This window comes from Alligator mississippiensis, chromosome 12 (genome assembly GCF_030867095.1).
Source record: "Alligator mississippiensis isolate rAllMis1 chromosome 12, rAllMis1, whole genome shotgun sequence".
NCBI classification, from domain to species: domain Eukaryota; kingdom Metazoa; phylum Chordata; order Crocodylia; family Alligatoridae; genus Alligator; species Alligator mississippiensis.
In genome coordinates, this window is record NC_081835.1 from 28,031,850 (window position 1) to 28,053,581 (window position 21,732).

General features: G+C 42.6%; 1 protein-coding gene across 7 annotated transcripts in view; it reads right to left on the reverse strand.

Moving 5' to 3' along the window:
• Window positions 1–9,178: 9,178 nt before the first annotated feature.
• FBLN2 (fibulin 2) overlaps window positions 9,179–21,732 on the reverse strand; it is a 243,105-nt gene continuing 230,551 nt past the window's right edge. For all 7 annotated transcript variants that reach the window (XM_059715805.1, XM_059715804.1, XM_019495416.2 and 4 more), the window contains 3 exons: window positions 20,990–21,118; window positions 13,927–14,050; window positions 9,179–12,769 (listed from right to left, as the gene is read on the reverse strand). In XM_059715805.1, coding sequence (XP_059571788.1) covers window positions 12,412–12,769; window positions 13,927–14,050; window positions 20,990–21,118 — 611 coding nt within the window. In that variant the 3' untranslated portion in view covers window positions 9,179–12,411. The remainder of the gene's footprint in view (window positions 12,770–13,926; window positions 14,051–20,989; window positions 21,119–21,732) is intronic.

Sequence of the window (21,732 nt, forward strand, 5' to 3'; positions counted from 1 at the left end):
TCCTCCTTAAACATATAACACAGAATCACAGAGAATCAGAGAAGTAGGGCTGGAAGGGACATCCTGAGGTCATCTAGTCCAACCCCTTGCCTGAGGCACGATCATTCCTACCCAACCATCCTATACAATCCACAATCTAAACTCTACATAAGACTACCATAAACTCTGATGCAACACAGACCTAGCACCCTAACTTACAACAAGTTAAGCAGGAGAACCATGGCAGCCAATGTCCTGTGTCTACAAAGTGTTGTCCATGTACATTCAAGAGATCCTAGATAGGGGGCCATGCCCCCCACTAGAAAGGAAAGCCACAACCCCCTCGGTCAGTAAAAATCTGACCATGGGGTAAAATGTCTTCCTGACTGCAAATACGGTAATTGGTCTGACCCTGAGTGGAGGGGCAAGACCCTGCAGTTAGAAACCTTTGGCTTTGGCAGGAGCATTCACACACCTCAGTAAAATCCCCTTCCTTGGCTATAGTCAACATCCTATGTCTCTGAGGAAGGCTTAAAAATACCCTGACACATATAGGAGAAAGTGGATGTAGGGGCAACCAACAAACTGTTTTGATTCCAAAGTCAGAGGCAATTAATATGAGAGCACTGGACTAGATGCATCCTCAGTGAAACTCCCCTGAACTCACCCAAGATCCCCATTGAAAAATGCACCAGTTTTGTAAGAATTGTAATTTGTAAGTTTGGAAAATTAGAATGTTATCTCAGTTACACTGGTTTAACTTCATCAATGAAAGGCAGTTATTCTGGCATTACACCCATATAGCTGAGATCAAAATATTGCTCATTATGTGTGCATATTACACGTATGCCACTTCTCATACTCCCTGAATTAATACTAAAAATCTAGCACATACCTTCAAAAGCAGACTGTATCCATGATGGTGTTTACTGAGACATTTTGCTACTGTGTTGTGTTCAAGAACCCAGGCTTAGTTAATAAATAATCAGAGGACATACTAATGCTGGGAGAAGACTAGCTGATTAAAACATCTCAGTGAGCTTCTCACTTAAAAACCTATTGGGCACCTGCCAGACCTCTGCTCTGATGCATGCTAATTAGCATGCATCAGAGCAGACTTAATTAATTGAGTCTGCTGGAGAGTGCTAATTAGGGTGCTCCAGCAGCTTCCGTGTCACATGCATTCAGCATCCCCGTGTTTCAAAATGGCAGTGGGGGGCGCTTCAACTAAAGCTCATTGAACAAGCTTTAGTTAAGGCACCTCCACCACCATTTTGAAGTGTGGGACGCTGAATACACATGATGCTGCAGGTGCTTTATTTAGAGTGACTCTCAGGACCACTTTCATTAAAGCACACCCCCCCGAGCATGCGTCTAGATGCCCATTGACTCCAGGCTGTGAATCAAAATAGAAAAGTGCAACATGCATATTAACATTGTTTTAACACTTCATAAGGATACTATTTAGCTGTTCACCCTCAGAAATCCTCTACATTTGACATGCCCAAAAGTAGGCACCCCCTTTTTCCATAATGACCACTCTTTTTTGTGAGACGAAAGAAAAATTCTCTGAAAATTCTAGGGCATGAAATTCATGAACCAATTGAAGCAATTATACTAATACACTCTTTTCTCTACCATGATTCTAGTACAGTCCTACATGAGAATACAGAAAAAATGATGGCCCCCTTCTTGAGGTTTTAACAGCTCTTTAATATCTAGGTGTTTAGACACTAAACCATGGACACTGAACTGGATACTAAAATTCATGACCCTGGCCACCAAACTTGATGTAGATTACACTAGGGCTAAAAAAAGACAACTGGTTTGATACAGATTTGAGCATCATGTCTCACAGCAAATCCCAGAATTTACAGAAGAACAAGGCCATTTTACCACATTAAATACCCATGAAGCATCTAAATGAACACTTTGATTTGGAACAGTCATGACTAATTTGAGTTTATTGCCATTTAAACCTCTTGTGTACACAACTGTCCTATCCCTGTTTTGCTGCAAGTTATATCTGGGACTAATCAATGCCACATTAAATCAGTTGTCTGTTTTTAGTCCAGGTTTCTTCTGAACTCCTAATCTCATCAAATTATTTATTTCTTCTGAAACTTCAGCTTTTTTTGCTTTCTATGCCACTTAAAAGTGGGGCTTTTTTTTGATAATTGAGATGTACAGAGTAATCTTTTAGTATGTATTATTATAACCTTAGAAAATGTGATACTTTTATGACAGTTTACAAACTCCTACTTCATTGTGATTTCATCGTGTTACTGAAAACTATCATCAACTGTACTTTCCAGAGTGAGATCATAAATTGAATCAGCCCTTCAATGTTTTGTAACTGGTATATATAATGACTCTGATGTTAAAAAAATTCTCTCAGAGAAGCAATTAGAAGAAATTAGCCAGTAAAATTTGTATTCTGGTCACTGCACAAATAATAATAGCCAAATGACCACAAAGTGCCATATTAATATCATATTTCTTTATATTGGGTTCAGTTGGATTCATTCAAAGTAGCATTTACCTGATGATCTATGAATAATCTTAATGTATGGAAAAGGCATTTCAACATTTTCTCCAGCTTGTAAATACAGAAATTGGGGAACAGAGAAAATGACCTGCCCAAGGTCACTCTGTAAGACAGTGAAAGAACAAGGAACAAAACCAGTCTCTTGAGTCCACTCCTGAACCCAGTATTCCAATCTACCTCATCATAGAACTTCTAACACAAGTAGTACTAAGTAAGTAGTACTACTTGTACTTATTAAGTAGTACTAAGCCTCAATAAGGGATGCAGAATTGGGCCTATGTGATACCTGTTTTTAATAGTTGCAGATCTCTTCAAATACAGTCTATAAGCTTAACTGTGTAAATGGACTTTAGAAGTGCCACCAACTTTCCTGGAAAATATGGGGAAGTCTTGCAGCTAATTATAAGATAGGAGACTCTTACCAATTATCTGTTACTGGCTCCACTGAGCTGTGAATTGAAGATGAACATTACACCAAGTTTGGAGTTTCCCAGACTTTGTGACTGAATGGTGAACTTGTACTCACTCAACTCCCAAGATTATATCACATGGCATGACTCATACAATAGGTCATATTCTGTTTTCATTTATTCCAGTGCAGCCTCATAATAGTTTATTAGGTAAAACATTATTAGGTAAAATACTGACAGCCAGTATCAAGTGGAGTGCCCCAGGGGTTGGTTTTGGGGCCAGTTTTGTTCAATGTCTTCATCAACAACCTGGAGGATGGCATAGAGTGCACCCTCAGAAAATCTGCAGATGATATCAAGCTGGGGGGAGTAGTAGATATGCTGGAGGGTAGGGCTAGGATTCAGAGGTACTTAGACAAATTGGAAGACTGCTCCAAAAGGAATCTCATGAGGTTCACTAAGGACAAGTGCAAAGTCCTGCACTTAGGATGGAACAATCCCATGCAACTGTACAGGCTGAGGGCCGACTGGTTGGGCAGCAGTTCTGCAGACAAGGACCTGGGGGTTACTATGGACAAGAAGCTGAATATGAGCCAGCAGTGTGCCCTTGTTGCCAAGAAAGCTAATGGTATTCTTGCCTGCATTGGTAGGTGTGTTGCCAGTAGGTCAAGGGAAGTGATTTTCCCCTCTATTCAGCACTGGTGAGGCCACATCTGGAGTACTGTGTTCAGTTTTGGGCACCCCAAGGATGTGGACAAATTGGAGTGAGTCCAGCGAAGGACAAAAATGGTGAGGGGTCTGGGGGACATGACTTACGGGGAAAGACCATGGGAACTGGGCTTATTTAGTCTAAAGAAGAGAAGAATGGGGGAAGGGGGGGGGCGTATTTAATAGCAGCCTTCAACTACCTGAAGTGGGGTTCAAAAGAGGATGGAGCTAAACTGTTCTCAGTGGTGGCAGATGACAGAACAAGGAGCAATGGTCTTAAGTTGCAGCAAGATTAGATATTAGCAAGAATTTTCTCACTAGGAGGGTAGTAAAACACTGGAACAGGTTACCCAGAGAGGTTGTGGAAGCTCCATACTTGGAGGTTTTCAAAACCCAGCTAGACAAAGCTTTGGCTGGATGATCTAGTTAGGACTGGTCCTGCTTTGAGCAGGGGAGTGGACTAGATTACCTCCTGAGGTCCCTTCCAGCCCAAACTTTCTATGATTCTTGTCACAGGGAAAAAACAAAAGGGGGGGACCCCAAAGAGCCAGGAGGGAACCCCGGGAACAAGAATCCTGAGAAGGGCAGGGAGGAAAAGGCAAAGGTAAAGGGGAACACTCACCTGCAGCGGGGTCCGCGGCGAAGCCAGAACACAAGGAGGAGCCCACGCTCATCGTCAGCCGCACCTTTATACAACTGCTAGCCAGTGACATCAGCGGTGATCACCGGCCAGTGGAAATAAAATAGGCCGCCGGCGAAGAGGCGGTTGGAGAACAGACACTGGCAGGAGCACCAGGTGGAGGGGTCTCTCCAGAGCTCCTGAGGGAGCGAACAGAGCTGGAGGCCATTTTTCCCGGCAGGAAAGGATCCTGCTGCACACACTGTGAACCAGAGATGGCTGGCTGCAGCGAAGAGAGCCGAGACTCAGAAGCGACTGCTCCCAACCGGAAGCCTGGAGAACAGGGCAGAGGGCGCGGAGAGCCCGACACCAGTGACCACCGCAGAAGGGCAGGAGGTGCTGGCACGGTACCCGGCATCAGATCAGGTGGGACTGTTGAGGGCACTGGGGTGGCTGAAGAGGCGCACCAGGTGGGAGACGGGAGACCAGGGCAGTCCAAGAGGCTGCAAAGCTCGGACCTTGGTGGTGGGTTGCCGATCCTGCGGGTAACGGGAGGACAGGCATCCATTGAAGGACCTCAGGGGGCCCAAAGATATAGAAGGCTGGGTGACGAGGGAGAGGCATTGTGGTGGAGACCACAGGATACCACGGCCACGTATAGAGCCTAGTATTGCCCCATAAGGGTCAGGGTCGTATTGGTAGTGATTCGGCCAAGGGGCCCTGGCGAGGGGACGGTTGGGTCCCTTAGGGGGTGTCAAGGATTTTTTTTTGTATTTTTTGTTTCCCACTTTTGGAGGGGTTGAGTGTCAGGGCTTGTGGAGCCTGGTCGTTAAGTAAGCTTCAGGGTCGGTGTTAGCTTTAAGGAAAGGCAGCAGCCTTGTAACCCAGGGAGGATACTGCAGGCTGTTGATACCTTCAGTAGGGGGACTCACCCCTCCTGCGAAAGTAACCAGGGGCTCAGCACTCGGGAATCTGGCCACAAGGACAGCAGTGATCTGCCAAGGCTGGGTGTAAGGGTGAGGCAGAGGGGAGGTGAAGCCTCGCAGAAGACCACTAGATAGACGTTCCGCCATTGAGGGAACCTGAGTGGTTCAACCCTCCATTGGAATAAGATTCAAAGTCGTGGCAAGCGAGACTGGGGAGGACCACACCAGAAGCGAACACCTAGTCGATGGACCACCCGGGGTGATAAGGCGGACACCATCGAACATTTGGACCAAAGCCACACGTGACCAGATGTTCGAGGCCAGGCGGGCACAATTCTATATTTTTGCAAGTTTATTCTTACATTTCTTGCTCACCTATTCACTTGAAAATCTTCATAAAATATACAGAAGAATGATTATAACATAATATAGATGTTACACTAATGGTAAGCTACAATTCTTTTCCTACATGTGTTATTACAGTTGCATTGAATTCAGTAATTACTCCAGTATTGGAGAAGCAGTCTGAATCTCTCTTCCTGTAATACTGTTTGTTGGTGTAAAAGCTACATCTTCAAGGTGCAATTGAAAGACAATAGGATTAACTATAATGGACCTCAGCAATGGCTAAGATTAGCTGGGATTACTCTTTTATATCTCTACAGTAAAGTACGTCTGCCACAGAAGAGAAAGACCAGCTTACATTTCAATGAGCATAACTCTAGAGTGATACAAGACATTCTTTTTCAACTCTAGCACATACCCTGCCATTCTGAAGCACTAGAACTGAAGGTAGTATTCCTTGAAAAGCTTCGGTTGTTGACTCAATCCAGAGAGCTGTCCTGATTCAGTGGCTGAATCTCTGAATCTGAATCGCATTGGGAGACCCATTAATTTCTATGATTCAATTTGGAGAGATTCAACGATTTGGACATAGACACAGCTTTACATGTTTTTTCTACATACCTCAAGGTACCAGGTGGCTAATGAACAATGAGATGGTGGGGTGGATGGAGCATCCAACAGGAATGCGAGAGGGTCCCCAGCACACTTGGCAGCAGACCCAGAAGTGGATGAGAAGCACTTCCAGTCTACTTCTGGATCTGCCGCAGAGTGTGCAGAGGACCCTCCCCCCCCAGGGACTGGTGCCTCCTGGGCCTGCGGGGCACCCAGGGTCCCCCTGCAGCCGATTGCTGAGCCAGAGGGCCCCGGGGGGGGTGGTCTGCTGTCGAGCATGCAGCCCCCCCCCCGTGCTCCCATGGGATACTCCAGCTGCTCCACCATTGCAGCAGTCACAAGCCACGCCTGATACCTCAAAGTATGTAAAAAAAACATATAAAGCTGTATCTATGGCTGAATTGCTGATTCTCCAAATAAGAATCAAATTTTCAGATTTGGATTTGGCCGAATTGAATCGGGACAGTGATCCAAATCAGTGAATTGAATCACTCTCCCCTGAATCAGGCCGAATCTGAATCAAATATGGCCCACTTCATACACCCCTAGCACCCAGTTTGGGGAAGAGGCAGGGAGTAGCAATAGTTACTCCCTTTCCTTTACTGGACTGGTTTGGAAGGGGAGAGGAGCAGCCATCACTGCTTTTTCCTCAAAATGGGTACTGTCTGGCTTCAAGAAAGGGCTGGGGTCTTTGACTCACTGCTCCCTCTGCTCCACTCCCAGATACTGGAAGTGGAGGAAGCTGCTTTCCACCACTCCCTAGAACCCAGTCTGGAGAAGGCACGGGAGTCTTTCCATACTGCTTCACTCCCCTGGGGACTGGGAGAAGTGGAGTAGGCACTGCTCTCTAAGTCTTCCCCAGAGAACATCACCTGTCTCAGGCACATGTGGAGAGCAGAGAAGAAAGGTGGCTGCAGGCTGAACACCTGCATGCTCCCTCTCCCAGAAAGATTTCTACCTGTAGAAATGAGCGTCTGTTCATAACCAAGACTGTGCTGCACAATCCCCAGCCAGTGGAGGGCTCCATGGAGGCTATGACAAGGTGGCATAGTTTAGAGCAGTTCTGAACACCCAGTATTGGTGATCCTCAGCTGATATAAATCTGACAGATAGCCAGCTCCACAGCCACATCTTCTGGACCTCAGTCGATAAGACTTATTTGATAGGGGTAGGGATGGAACAAATTATTTTCCAGATGTTCTGGCCGGCCTAATTAGTTGTGTTAGGTCACTAACAAATCACTGGAGATTAGAGCATCCCACTGGCCATTCTCAAGATCAGGAGAAACACAAAGAAGCATTCCCCCAATGCACTCAGTTGTACTCCCGAACAACTGCCCTGTGTGGTCTATGAGAGTGAAAGGCATTCATGAAGCTAATAAGAACTATGCTACTCATCGTTTGTGAGACGTGCAACAGAAGTTTTTAGAATGAAATAGACTTGTTTTACCACCATATAGCTCCAGGGTTACACAATTGAATATGGAGCAACAATCAGACCTTTCAATATTTGCTTTATATTAAATGTCTCTGTTGGGGCAAGTAATGAAGATGGCAAAAGAGGACAGTTATGCACCTTCCAAATCCATGTTCAGATAGTGGCCCTGATTCACCATAACTGGAACCTCCTTCCTTGCCAGGGAAGAGAGTTGTAAGGAAACCACTGAAGGAATTAACACAGGATTATCCAGCTTTGCTCCCTAAAATCAAAAGACAGAGAACCTGCACACCACACTTATACCTACACCCAGACATTATAGTACAAAAATGAAAGAGCACTCGTTTATCTGACAGAAGCATTCTGTTAAAGAAAGAAATTACCTCCAATGCCTGGGGTTCATCCTGGTATAGAACTTAGCAAAACATGCTCACTGTTAGGAGATGTTATTGTTTAATCATATGGTAAAGCCCCAAAGGCTCTAAAACAGTCTCTCACTTAGTGTCCTAAATTCAGTACTACAGCCTCCCAATGAAATACATTGGAGAAAATAAAATGGCTTTATTTCACTAAAAAGACAAAATGAAAGTCTTGATTCAGAGTAAGCACGTAACACCCCGACTGAAGAGGATACACTAGTAGTCCAACTGAAAGGGGATTGCTCCCATGCACAAACCTAAAAATATGCACGTTTGCAAGATCCTGCTAAATTTCCTTCAGTTTCTGATTCCCTGTTATACTTCCTAGTGATAAAGCAAGCAGATTAAAGCAGAAAGGGAGATCTCCAGCCCTTGCTCCCCCCTACAACAGTCTCTTCACTGCAGTTTCCCCTTCATTTGAAAGCAGCCCTGATTATGGCTGCCTGTTGCATCTTCCAGCTAATGACATTAGTATCATTGGATGCACTTGTGCCTCTTTTTAGTGGGAGACTGTTCATCTGAACAGGTAAATGTACCAGTGTAATAGATCTTTTTGTTAGGGCAAGGGTTGGCAACGTAGGGCCTGCAAAGGCAATGGATCTAACCTGTGCAGCTGGGGAGCTTTAGCTGCATGTTGGCAGCAAGGGGCTTCATCCACGTTTGTACCAGGGCTGGGCAGCAAGGAGCTTTGCCTGCAGCACTGCTGGAGAGTGAGAAGCAGCAGCAGCATGGAAAAGCCACCATCACATCAAAATGTGAGCCTGCATCAGACCTGAGCAAGGGTGTGCTAACTTGCAACTCTGAAAATTTGCTGACTACTGGGTCAGGGATGAGTTTTAAAGGACAAGCCACAACCCAAAACTGATACCAGCTTTTGTCTTGAACCACCATGAATAATGGATGTAAGGGGGAGAAAAAAAGGGATGTTTTTTGAATGATGACCCCCATCTTGATTGTCACACTGGGGATTGAACGAGAACATCTAAAGATAAAAGCAGAAGGGTAAAAGTTTGAAGTAAATGACAAAACTGCCAGTGATTTCAGTGAGGGCAGAATTTCACCCTAAGTTATTACAGCAAGAGCTAAAGACCCAGGCTTTTACCTGGGTAACTCTCTCCTTCTATAAACCAGAACTTAAAAGGGAGGCAAACACTGACCACCAGGTTACATCAACATATTTTAAAATAGATTTTTTTTACTATAAAAGAAAGAGGAAAAGATATACAACTCTAGAGCAGGTACAAAGTGTATCTACCTATTTTATATCAACCTTACAGGGATAAGTAAACTTCTGAACAATCTCTCTATCCATCTCTCTATCGCAAGTTCTTTTGGGTGGTTGAAAGCTCTGATTGTGTGTCAAAGACTAGGATAGTCAGGAAAAAAATCAGAGGTGTTGTAATTAACATGCTTGAATTGCCAGAAATCACTAATGATACTTATTAGTCAGTATTCTATACAACCTCCTACCAGTTCCAGACATATTTTTCAAGTAAATATTAAACAATTATTATACATTAAGTATATGGTTAGCCAAGTTGTTTAAATGTTTACACATGCACAAACACATGTTCAAAGTCTATAAAAGCATTTTGATAATTAGGGTTGAAAAAAACTGTCATCTTCTCATGACTTCCATCAAGTTGAATAATGCTTTGTTATGCATTTCAATATATCTGTCACAAAAAAAAATAAACTGACCTAAAAATCTGAACTCATTAAAAAAAAGAAGAAAAAGAAAGAAGATAAGTTTTTCAGTAGTGGTTTAATTTATTTAGACATAGATGATGTAAGATGGGATTTATAATGGACACTTTTTTAAAGATGTTCTCAAAAGTTACTAGGGCCCCGGCCCATCCAGTGACTAAGGGACAGCTGCAAACACTATGGTGTTGACTGTCATTTGCATTTTTATATATCCATTGGCTTGAAGTTGCTTTGAATCAGGCAATAAGACCCAAATCCTGCAGTTGACATCAGTAGGACCTGTGGTTGGCATCAGCCCATTTTAAGGCAATTACAACACTGGGCTGAAATGAGAAAGGAGAAAGTGAAATACCATATTAACCTCACCTACACCACACCCATTACTGAAAACAAACAGGGAGTATATATATATTTTTTCTTTAGAATGAGGTAAATGGCTGTTTAGGTTGCCCAGGAAAAAATTTTATGTCAAATTATCCTCCACAGGCCTTTGCATTTCTCTGACAGGTAGTGCAAAGTTCCCATTCTCTCCTGTCTGGATGCCTGTAGGATGCTGTGCTGATGAAGGCAGTTTTTAGAACCACCACTTTTTTTCTATATAATAGTATGCAGAACATTTTCCAGAATGTTCTTCATCAATTACCTGTCCTAGAAAATGAGAAGTCAGTGTTGCAAACTGCCAGACACTTAACATGATTGACTGTGGTTGTTTTTAGTCAGCAGAAGGTCTCCTGGTAACAGATCGCTTGTCCATTAGTTCTCTGACAGCAAAGGCTGCCAGAGCTTGAATGGCATTTACGTTCAATCAAATTCTAATGCTGATGGAAAACTTTGGGTTTCAGCGACTCTTGATGTGCCCTACTAGGGCATGGAGAATGCTATCACTGTTTCACACATAGGCTTTGTAATACATCTGAAAGACTCTTCAACTCACTGCTGCATTTCTGGAGATATACATTAACTGAAATTATGAACCGCATACACTTGTGTTTTCTAATTGGCACTTTGCTGCTAATTTCTTAAGGCTATTAACTATGGAAAACAGAAGTCATGTGGAGGAAGATCACTTTTACAAAGAATCTGGTAGAGTAGCAAGCATAAATTTGATGCATAAAACTAGCAGATATCCCAAACTTTCAGCTAGAGAATGAAAATAATTCATTTTCTGTAGTCATGGACTTTATGTTAGATACAAAAAAGTTTACATTTTATTATCTGTAAAAGTCCAAATAAAAATGGCTTATTTGAAATTTTAGAAATTGGTCTTGGGATATAATGAATACAGTACTTCTCCCCTGTCACCCCATAGGTAGCATTTATATGATTTTAAACCCTCATACAAACAAAGTTAATATATTACAATGTGGTAATAAAACTGTTGATTGCTTCTGTAGAAACAGCCATAAAGCTTGGTTCCTGTTACTTTTACATACAGTGCACAATGGTCAAAATACCTAGTGTAGGACAGAGAATGACTTATTAAACTATAGTGTAGTAAGCAGTCATATATTGTGGTTATATTTTTCCTTATGAACATTTTGCCGAAAAATTATACCTGGATCAAAGTTGCTCAGAAAGCATTGAGGCTAAAAAATGTTGATACTCATTTCTAAGTTTTATCAGATACTTTGATTATACTACATACTACCACATCTGGCCCTCAGCTTTGGGCCTCATCCAGTTTCCTATGGAAAAAGAGGAAATCCAGTTTGAAACTTAGGTTGTGCTGTTACTAAATGGCATACTACAACCTGCCAATTTAAGAAGCATTTTCCCCTGTGTCATTTAGGTAGCTTAACTGAGGTCATTTTCCTGGAAAACAGAAGTCACTCCCCTTATGTTTATTTAATGTTGTAACCTACAAACTAGTTGCACACCTATGCTTTTGAATAAGGTGTGGTGGTTGCTTACATGAGTCATCTCTGACTTTTCTTTTAAGAATTATAGTACATCTGATCCGTGATTAGAACTACCTAAATAAAATGGGTTTTTACAGAGATGAGTTCAAACTACAAACTGCAGTGTGAGTTAGTACAAAACACACCTGAAGTTTGGTCTTGCTGACATTTAACTTTAAACATATGAATAGTCCCATTGAAGTAAGACATGATAATGCAATCAACTTTTGTTAGTTGGTGGGGTGTTGCTTTATTAATTTATTTCTAGACAATACACTGTAATACTTGGGCAAAAAAATAAGCCTTCAACCTAATGTGAGCTAGTTATTTTGTCTGCATGCGTGTAGTGCCCTGATCACTACAATATCTGAGTGTAGAGAAGTTTCAGTGAAGTCACTAGCTAAGTAAACCACCAGTTTATACAACATGCCTTAAAAGGAAATTGCTCAAGGTTTTCTCTTCCTTGTCATTGGCTCAAACTGATACTCCCAAGTGAACTGGTTTCCTTTCTAGTGCAATACCCTGTAGATGTAACTAAGCCTACTTTATTCACTGGACAATTCTAAGAGAAGGTTCTAGTATACAACCCACGACTTTCCTTTAAACCCCTTCCTTCACTCATCTAAAGAATTACATAAGAAAATTGGTCAGTAAAACTTAAGTTAATTTATACAACCAATAAAAAAGTTTGAAGCAATGATAGAAAAATAATATAAAGGCTAGATGCACTAAATGTCAGTTCCACAGTAATAAGCTTTGGTTAAAGAGCAGAGCACCAATAAATTTCAATGTCAATACATGCCTCAGTAAGCATGAGCTGTGATGAATATATAAATTTTGGCAAGAAAAGTTGTGTATGTTCCTTGGCGCCAGAGCTTCATTTCAACATCTAACAAAAAGTCTTTAGGTTCTTTCACTTGTCGCTGAAGATACACAATGCCTGTGTAGGAATTAAGCTTTCTAGTGCTGAAGTAGCCTTCTTCATTTCCTTTGTTGATGGTTAGGATTATGTTGTCTCCAGCATAAGCAGGTGATGGTCCGATACGGAAAATGTGAGCTGGGACAACAATATTGGTTTGGAAGTTCAGCTGGTAATAAGTGATGCGCACAGGAGTATTTTGACAATCCAAATAATTAAAACAATTGATGCGTTCACACCTCCTGAGAGAACAGAAACAAGAATCTTCAGTATCACAGTAACTGAGTTAGGAAATCCACATCTCAATGACCTGCAAAGTCACAAGAAGCCTGTGGCATGTGTTAGACAGATATACAGCAGAGCTTCAAACTTCAGCTGTATAATTAACAGCTGGTTATTCTGCTTTTACAAGTCCCACAAAACATTTCTAAATGATGTAATTGTGAGAGTACAACTGCAAACCAAAGATTATGGACATGAAAAGTGCTGTTTGGAAGCCTCACAATGAGCGTATACAGAAAGACAGACAAGAGTCATACTGTGTGCAGCGCAGTGCTTGGAAAGCGAATCTGTGATTCATCGAAGACTATGCAAGACTCTGATTGTGTTTCATAAAATCTCAAGCAGCCATACTTACAAGGCAGCTAAACCTTAACTCTTAAAATAGGAATGGAAGCCAAGTTCTCTCACTAGAATAGCTGACCCATTCTTTCATTTCCAGAAAGCAGTAAATACATGTTTGAGTGTCTGAGACTTTCTACAACTTGAGAATGAACTTACTACATACTTGAACTATTGTAATTTACATTGGTTTGTCCACTGATATACTTTAAACCAGGAGCTGGAGTGGGTGGATGAGCACCTATTCTGTTGGTATTGGATATATTAGGCTGTTTCTTACTATGTATACCTGCATACAGACAACACCTGTGCTGGTACAGCTTTACCCTTAATTTTTTCAGGGTAACATACACCAGATTCAATTACATTATAGCAGTGGAGGGCCATAGACTGGCCCACTGTAGGTTCATTCTGAAGGCTCCCTGAACTGCACAGAACCTTAGGCAGCTCCCCAGGTGGGGAGTCAGCAACTTGGTGAATCCTGCTACGACTATTGCCAAGGAGCTGAGAAGCCCTAGGCTGCCCCAGCACTGGAGATCCTGCTATGCTATTACTGATAGTCCTATGGAACGTGGCACAGATTTCTGACTGGACTGAATGTGTCTATTAAGGTGGAGAGCTCTAAAACAGAAGCAGCAAAAGTTCACTGGACAGTGCAGGACCGTCTACACAGTACCAAGGGGCAGGTTACAAATACCATATACTAAAACAGTTTGAATAAACCAGCAGATTCAGAGTGTGGAAGCTCTGTTAACTCCAGAAATAAAAGAAGACTTACATGTCAGATACTTTTCTATAATTTGGAGGGCACTCAAACAACAGGCATCGGAAGCTGCCTTGGATATTATAGCAAGACTCTGCAGATGAGCAGTTGTGGGTTCCTAGTGCACATTCATCAATATCTGGTAATGAAAAACATGGATAAAATCAGCAACAAATCCAAAAGAATACACATAATCGTGAAAGCATGAATCCAAGCAAGGAGCAAGAGAGACAGAGTACGTGTGTGCCTGTGTGGCCGAGAAAGTGTTTTTGAATCTGAAGGATGCAGGCTGTAGTCTTAGCTCCCTGCATCTGTGTGATTTGCCTAATAACTGTGCCTGATTTTATATGTCAGTTGGTCTCTGGTAGCTCCACAAGCAGATCTAGGATTCTGAAAAGGGAGGTACATATGGTGCGGTGCCTTATCACTTATAACACAATATACATTTTTCTCCAGGTAAAAATAAACTAGAAGCTTTACTAATATGCTAGGGACCCAGGGGCATATTATTCAGTTAAAGATTGATGCGAAAACAAACATAATTTTACTAGAATGTGCATTAGTTTCCTATATCATATATTATATATACAAAACACAACACACTAGGTAAAAAGTACTGGAGTACTGCATCCAGTTTTGGGCTCCACAATTCAAAAAGGATGTGGAGAACTTGAGAAAGTCCAGAGAAGAGCCACGCACATGATCAGAGGTCAGGAAAACAGATCTTACGACGACAGGCTGAGAGCCCTGGGGCTCTTTAGCCTGGAAAAGCGCAGGCTCAGGGGTGATCTGATGGCCACCTATAAGTTTATCAGGAATGACCACCAGTATCTGGGGGAACGTTTGTTCACCAGAGCGCCCCAAGGGATGACGAGGTCGAATGGTTACAAACTACTGCAAGATTCAGGCTGGACATAAGGAAGAATTTCTTTACTGTCTGAGCCCCCAAGGTCTGGAACAGCCTGCCATTGAAGGTGGTTCAAGAACCTACGTTGAACACCTTCAAAAGTAAATTGGATGCTCATCTTGCTGGGATCCTATGACCCCAGCTGACTTCCTGCCCTTTGGGCAGGGGGCTGGATTTAATCTTCCGAGGTCCCTTCCAGCCCTAATGTCTATGAAATCTATGAAAAAAGAAAAGATATTGTTTATTTAGTTATGTTGTCATTATAATTAAATATATATCTCTTTCAGATTCATAAAACAAACTCTAGCCTTCCTGAGTATCTTGACAGTGCATCATTTAAAGTTATTTCTACACCTGAGTTGATGTTCATCTGAGTTAATGTTTCTGCACCTGAATTAATGTTTTTAGATGAAGTTAAAAAACACTTTTCAGGGCTGAGAAATAGGAGATACATTGCCAGGAGCAGCAGAATTGCAAAATAAAGGCTAGCTTGATTAGTAGAAAATTCAGACCATTAAAAAGGAGAGAGGGGCATTAACATCTGTAGAATGAAGAATTTAGAAGAATTCAGATAAATTATAATCAGCAATGAAGGCAAGGTGACTTCTTCATTGCTGCCTGAATAAAAATGCTGCTGCCACTGCCAGGCAGTTGGTTTTAAACTTTGGCCCAGGAATTAAAGTAGGGCACCCCCACTGGATCCACTCCTGAGAAGCTCCATGCACGTACAACATGCTTCACCATTTGGAGTAGCAATATAATTAGGGATGGGCAATGGGGGCACCAGCCTCAGACACTGATTCTGAGGGGGCACAAGAAAGTTGTCCCATCTGCAACTGCTGCCACTGCCACCAAGGGCACAGAAACTGCTTGCTATGCTCCTGGTTTGGCATGGTGTAGTACAGCTTGATAAAATATAAATGTGTATTAAAATAGATTGTGGAAGAAGCTAGTTTACCTGCTTGCAGATATTATGCTTTATTATACCTAAGAGCTGACAACATGCTTGGCATTGTACAAGACACAGGGAAGGGCAGGGACCCTGTTGTAAAGGAGCCTGCAGTCTTTTCATTGTTTTCATCTGACCACCCATTGAGAATGGTTTGATATACTCCAGCCATCCTGCAATCAAATACTGGTCTGCTACTGACTGCTAAGTCTGGGTTAGCTTGTCTCCCTGCACTTTGCAAGTCTTTTTTCACAAACTTCTGTGAACCTAATTGCTCTGACCACATAGCAAGCAAGTCTGGTGCAATGCTGGATTGCTTTAGTAACCAATGGAGAACCAAAGAGCCTACTGTCTCACTCTTCATATTTCTATTTTGATATTTTATTTTGTCACAAAAATCTAGACAGAAATGTCTCTACTTGTGTTGTTTTTTTCTCTTGCTCCTGAAGTGTCAGTACATCCAAGATGCAAACTATATTGTAAACTAGGAAGAAAGGAAGCAGAACAAAACAATTCAATAGCAGTAATTTCAAGACTCATCTTAAATTAACAACCAACCTCAATCCACATCAAATTTCAAGTGCAGACAAGCCCAAGTACAGTATAACTAGGCTGTATTTCCACCAAACAGGCCCTTTTCCTTAACTTTTAAGAGGGAAAAGGGAAAATTATTTCAGTCTAAGAACTTGTCTACACATGAACATAACTTCACACTACCCCAATCCAAAGAAAAAGCAGAATATCTGTTCCTGAATAACTCTATGCATGGATGAATGTGAAGACACCATGAGGAACTGCCTCTAAATATATTTTAAATAATGGGAACTTATGAACAACAGTTTAAAACAAGACAATTAGATCATAAACATTTAACCTGAATATAAATGTCTTTCAGTAATGACAAAAATCATAGAAGGCAGCATAGATTTGTAAAGAAAAGCAAACTGCAAGATGCTTAATGTCCTAAGGCAGAAGCAGGGTTACTTAAATAATAAAATTTCAAAAGACTCAACTCTGATACTGAACACACTGGAAAACCAGATGCAATAACAAGAGTCCAACTTGAGCAGAAAATACTGGCAAAGATTCTGAAGTCACATTGCGTACTCCGAAATGTCTAGACAACACACAGAGGTTTTAAAATGAAATAAATGTTAACAGACAAACCACGTGGACTGTGGAGTGCTGTGCAATTCTGCCAGTTGTTACAGAGGAAACTGACTCTTAAAGGAAAACTGTAGCCTTTCGTTCCCCACCAGCCTCTGGGATGAAGAACTGATCTTGCATGAAGCACTGTCTGGTAGGGCTATGTGAAACAGCACTGTTTCGTTTTGACTTTTGTTTCGCCGTTTCGAAGGGTGAGTGTTTCGTTTAATTGTTCCATTTTGAAGCACTATTCCGTTTCGTTTAGTTGAAACTGTTTCGACATTTTGCCCAAACGCTATAATGGGGAATCATGAAAATGTCTAAAACTTTGTCAAATTTTGCCTGATTCAGATGCAAATTGCAGGGATAGTAGCTCCTTCTGAGGGCATGAAGCTTATCAAGTTTGAAGGAGATAAGTGCAGATGTTTCTGGGAAATTGCACCTCAAACTGTTCAAAGCACAACACCTGCCGGCAGTGGCAGCCTCCTCTCATCCAGCGCGCAGATCTGGGGGCCCGCACCCATGGGAGGGCTGTGGGGTTGTGCTGGACTCCTCTCAAGGGTGCAAGCCCCAGGATCTGTGTGCCGGATAGCAAGAGGCTGCCTCTGATGCCTGGGACTGGCAGCAGCATCAATCATCCCCGGCGCTGGGCGGGGAGTCCAGCACAGCCCCGCAGCCCTCCTGGGGGTGCGGCCCCTGGATTTGCGCGCCAGATGAGAGGAGGCTGCTGCTGCTGCTGCTGCCTGGGACCAGCACTGAAGTCAAATAAGCCCGGCTTCGAAACTTGAAACATTCTGAAATGTTTCGAGTGCCCTTGTTTAATTTTGAAGTTGTTTCAAAGCCTTTTGCTTCATTTCAATTTCACTGTTTCAAGCTCGAAGCACGTCGAAACAGCTTCAAAATGAAACACCCGGAAAAATTTTGCACAGCCCCACTGCCTGGTTTAAAAGCCCAACAAAAAGAGATACGCAATGGGAAGTACGAGAGAATTAAATAAATTAGGGCCCTTTCTATTTCTCAAAACTTCCACCAGATGAAAAAGATTTTTTTAACATATTGTAACTAATGACATCAAAAAATTCACATCGCTAGCTTGGCTCTGGTGGGAAACGTAAAAAGAATCCATATGCTGAGAAGCTACTAGAGAAGCTGTAAGTGATCTGTTTGAGTTCACAGTGCTGTGAAAAATGCCATGAAAGAAATGGTACGAAAGAAGTGCCATTAGTGGCTTTTACCATAAGGATAGGGTACAGGAAGCACATTTAAGAACAGAACCCCAGCTGGTATAAATTGATCCAACTTCCTTGAATTTGGACCAATTTATACCAATTCAGATTGTTTGCAAATGAAATGCTCATGATCATTTTCAAAAAGGTCTCCATATAGGCTTGAAAACTGTGTGCACACACATCTGGCTTTATTCAATGTCTAGGTTTGCACATGCTGAAGTCATACGGGCATCCATGCAGAACAAGGGGCACATATTCATGCATGGCTAAGTGCCAGTTTACATTCATGTAGTAGGTGATACCTGGTAGTTTTGCATATTCAAATCATGATACACAGTTGTATGGATGAAAATAGAAAGACTGCACAGACTTGTGAAAACTTAACTTTTCACGTGTTCCTGCATAGCCTGTTCAGTACAACTATTTCTGCACAACACAAGGCTCCCTTTATGTGGCTTAAGATGACATACAATGCACTTCCTAAGATGATGGAAACAAGGCAAATGCAGCCCACTGGGCATCCTCCTCTAGGCTTGATTCATACAGGGTACAGGCCTACTGTCACTCCTGCCTACAGAGACCCCGGCTTGTCAGCCTAAGCTGCAGTGACTCAGTCTTTGGAGGAGATCATCAGTTCAAATCCAGACATTGGAGAAATGATAGTTATTGTACAAAGAGCAGCATCTCACAAGGTCAGTGCATAACAGAAGTGTATGAAGGACTTTTAAAGCTACAAATCCACTGTATGAGAACAAGAGAATGTTTTACTCTGACTGCCATATAAAGTACACACACAAGACCATGATTCTCAGCTCATGCAGGATTGTACACCATAACTCCACTGGCTTCAGTGACGTTACACCTGATTTATGCTGAGGAGAAATATTAGAGCCTGAGTGATGTGGGACTAAGCAGTATGGGAAGATGTTAGGAAGTCAGTAAATACCTGACAGTGGCCGCATCTACACAAGACACTGACTGCGCAGTAGCCCAAGACTACTGCCGAGTAAGCATCACACGATAGAACCTGTGACACGGTGCTACTGTGCAGTTAGTGTCACGAAAAAGCCTTTCGTTGGTGCTACTGCACAGTCGCTCAGGTTACTGCGCAGTCATTTAGTACTTGTTTATACTAGTACTAAATGACTGCACAGCCACACCTGCACAGTCAGTGTCTCGTGTAGATGCAACCAGTGAGTGTAACTGACTACATTAATGTGCATAAACATAATCAGATCTTCATAATCATCATTACACAGTTAATGCATCCTTTGAAAATGCAGCTTTTTTATTTCAAGTAGGAACAGCTGCACACCAGATGAACACACAGTTCCCCAAAGTACATTTCTGTGATTTTGAGGGAAAGTTTAATTCCCTTAATGTTCACTTGAGCCAGTACTTTCAAGCCTGGAGGCCTTAAAGTCAGGTGCCCAACAAAGCATGAGGGTACAAACAAGTTACTGTAATGTAAAGGACAGTAGGGCATTACCACATGTCAAGCTGGTCTGTGGTAACTACTTGGATGCATGCTCTTACCCTTTGGCAAATGAGGGCTAGGATGTAATAACTTATCCCTTAATGAGCTTAATTAGCTCTCATTTACCACAGGGTAAGAGTGTTCACACACACACACAGTTATTGTGAAGCACCTGACATAGGGTAAAAAAACTTCTGTAACTCATGGAATATTGCATGTGCGCCCATTACCTAAATTTGTAGTTGTAATTCAAGGGTGTTGAACTCCTGCAACTTGCACTGAAGAGATTTCCTGAGGTATGAATTTTCCCCAGGGATGTAACTTTAGACAAAGGCTGGGCAATTATTTGGGCTGGAACACAACTTAGAGAGTTCTGGTGAGTTGTTGCAGGCTGAGGGTGGGGGCAGTATTGACTTGGCCTAGTGTAGCAGGGGGGTGGTGCTGACCTGGTGTGTTGAGAGGAGTTGGAGGGTGTAATAGATCCTATTAGGCCCGTCCACCTGCACCCAGCACTGGGGGCACCAGACAGAACAGGAGGGTGCGGTCTCCATGGGCCATGGCCTAGGACTCCCATGGGCAGGGTGAGCTCAAGTGGGTGGATAGGATGGGGCACGGGTGAGTGGGGAGTGGCATCTGGGAGCAGGACAGGTGATCAAGGCTGGGATCATGTGGTGGGGACCCAGGGCAGAGCCACAATCCACTCCCCACATCATGGTTCTGCCCCAGGCCCCAGTCCTGCACTGTCACCACCCTGTAAACCTGGGTCCAGGCTGGGCCATGGCTCCAGCTGCCTGTCCTGCTCCCAGATGCCATTCCCTGCCCACTCACAGCCACATTCCATCCACCCAGTCGGGCTTGCCTTGTCCACGGAGGTCCCAGTCCATTCTCTATGGAGACTCTGTCCACCTACCTACTCTGTCCAGTGCCCTCAGCAGTGGGTGTGGGGTGGATGGTCCAGGACGCAGGGCCAGGTCCAGCAGTGGCAATGACACTGGCAGTGACAGCCAGAAGGAGTCACCACTGTGGGGAAGGTGAGTCCAAGTATCATGCCACCCCAATTCTGCTGCATGCCAGACAAGACTAGCTGCAGGGGCCATGGTGCGGGCTGCCACCCGCACCCAAACCTGCTGTATTTTGTCCACCCCTGCTTTAGACACTTGAATATGAAAATGTTTGCCTGGGTGCATACACAGTGATATTGTAGTTGCCACAGTTGTATTTTTGTTCTATGTAAAGGGAAAACTGACGCCTTCTGATATTGATATTTAGAAATTATTGCCAAAAGTTGATTTTTTAATGATTATCATGGTATCAAATGGGAGTGACTAGATAAATGTAACATCTTTCCAGTTCTTGCACCTCATTCCTACCTCGACAGGTTCTTCCATTTGCTGCCATTGTATATCCTTGCTCAGGGCAGGCACACTGGTAACTACCAGGAACGTTCACACAGCGGAAAGTACAAAGGATACCTGCACTTTGTGTGCACTCGTCAATATCTGGAATTAAATAATTACAAATGTAATAATTACACACAATAAAAATGACAAATTTAAACGAGGAGAGTAAAAAATAAGGACATTTATGGCTTTGTCGCAGGTGGTGTCAGATGTCATGCATGGTCTCATCAGAAACAAGATCTTTAGTAAGAAGGCCAATGTGAAAGTCTGACCTTGCTTTAGGACAGTTCATAATGTTTTCTAAGGTATTTAATACTATGGTCTTGTCCCCACTATTCTTGTTTGAAAATCAGCATCTGACAAGTTAGAAATAATAGAGAAAAGCAATAAACCAGTACACAACTGAGTTTGTAATTTGATCCCCTGTAGCTTTCCAAATTCAGGATTCTTCTAGGACTTTTATGGGAACTTTTTATTTGAAAAAATGGAGAGAGCGCTTCTCTCCCATGTTTGTCGGGTGTTTGCTACATAGATGTTAGGATAACCAAACAAAAACCAAAAGCCGAGAAAAAACACTCCCATTCTGTTTTCTGTTGTGCAGGTAAGTGAAGGGTATTTTAGTTAGACTGCTTGAAACTATTCTGTTCTTATTCATTCATACATACACTGTGAGGGAATATCTCACTAGTCCTTTGGCTGCCTCCATGTTCCTC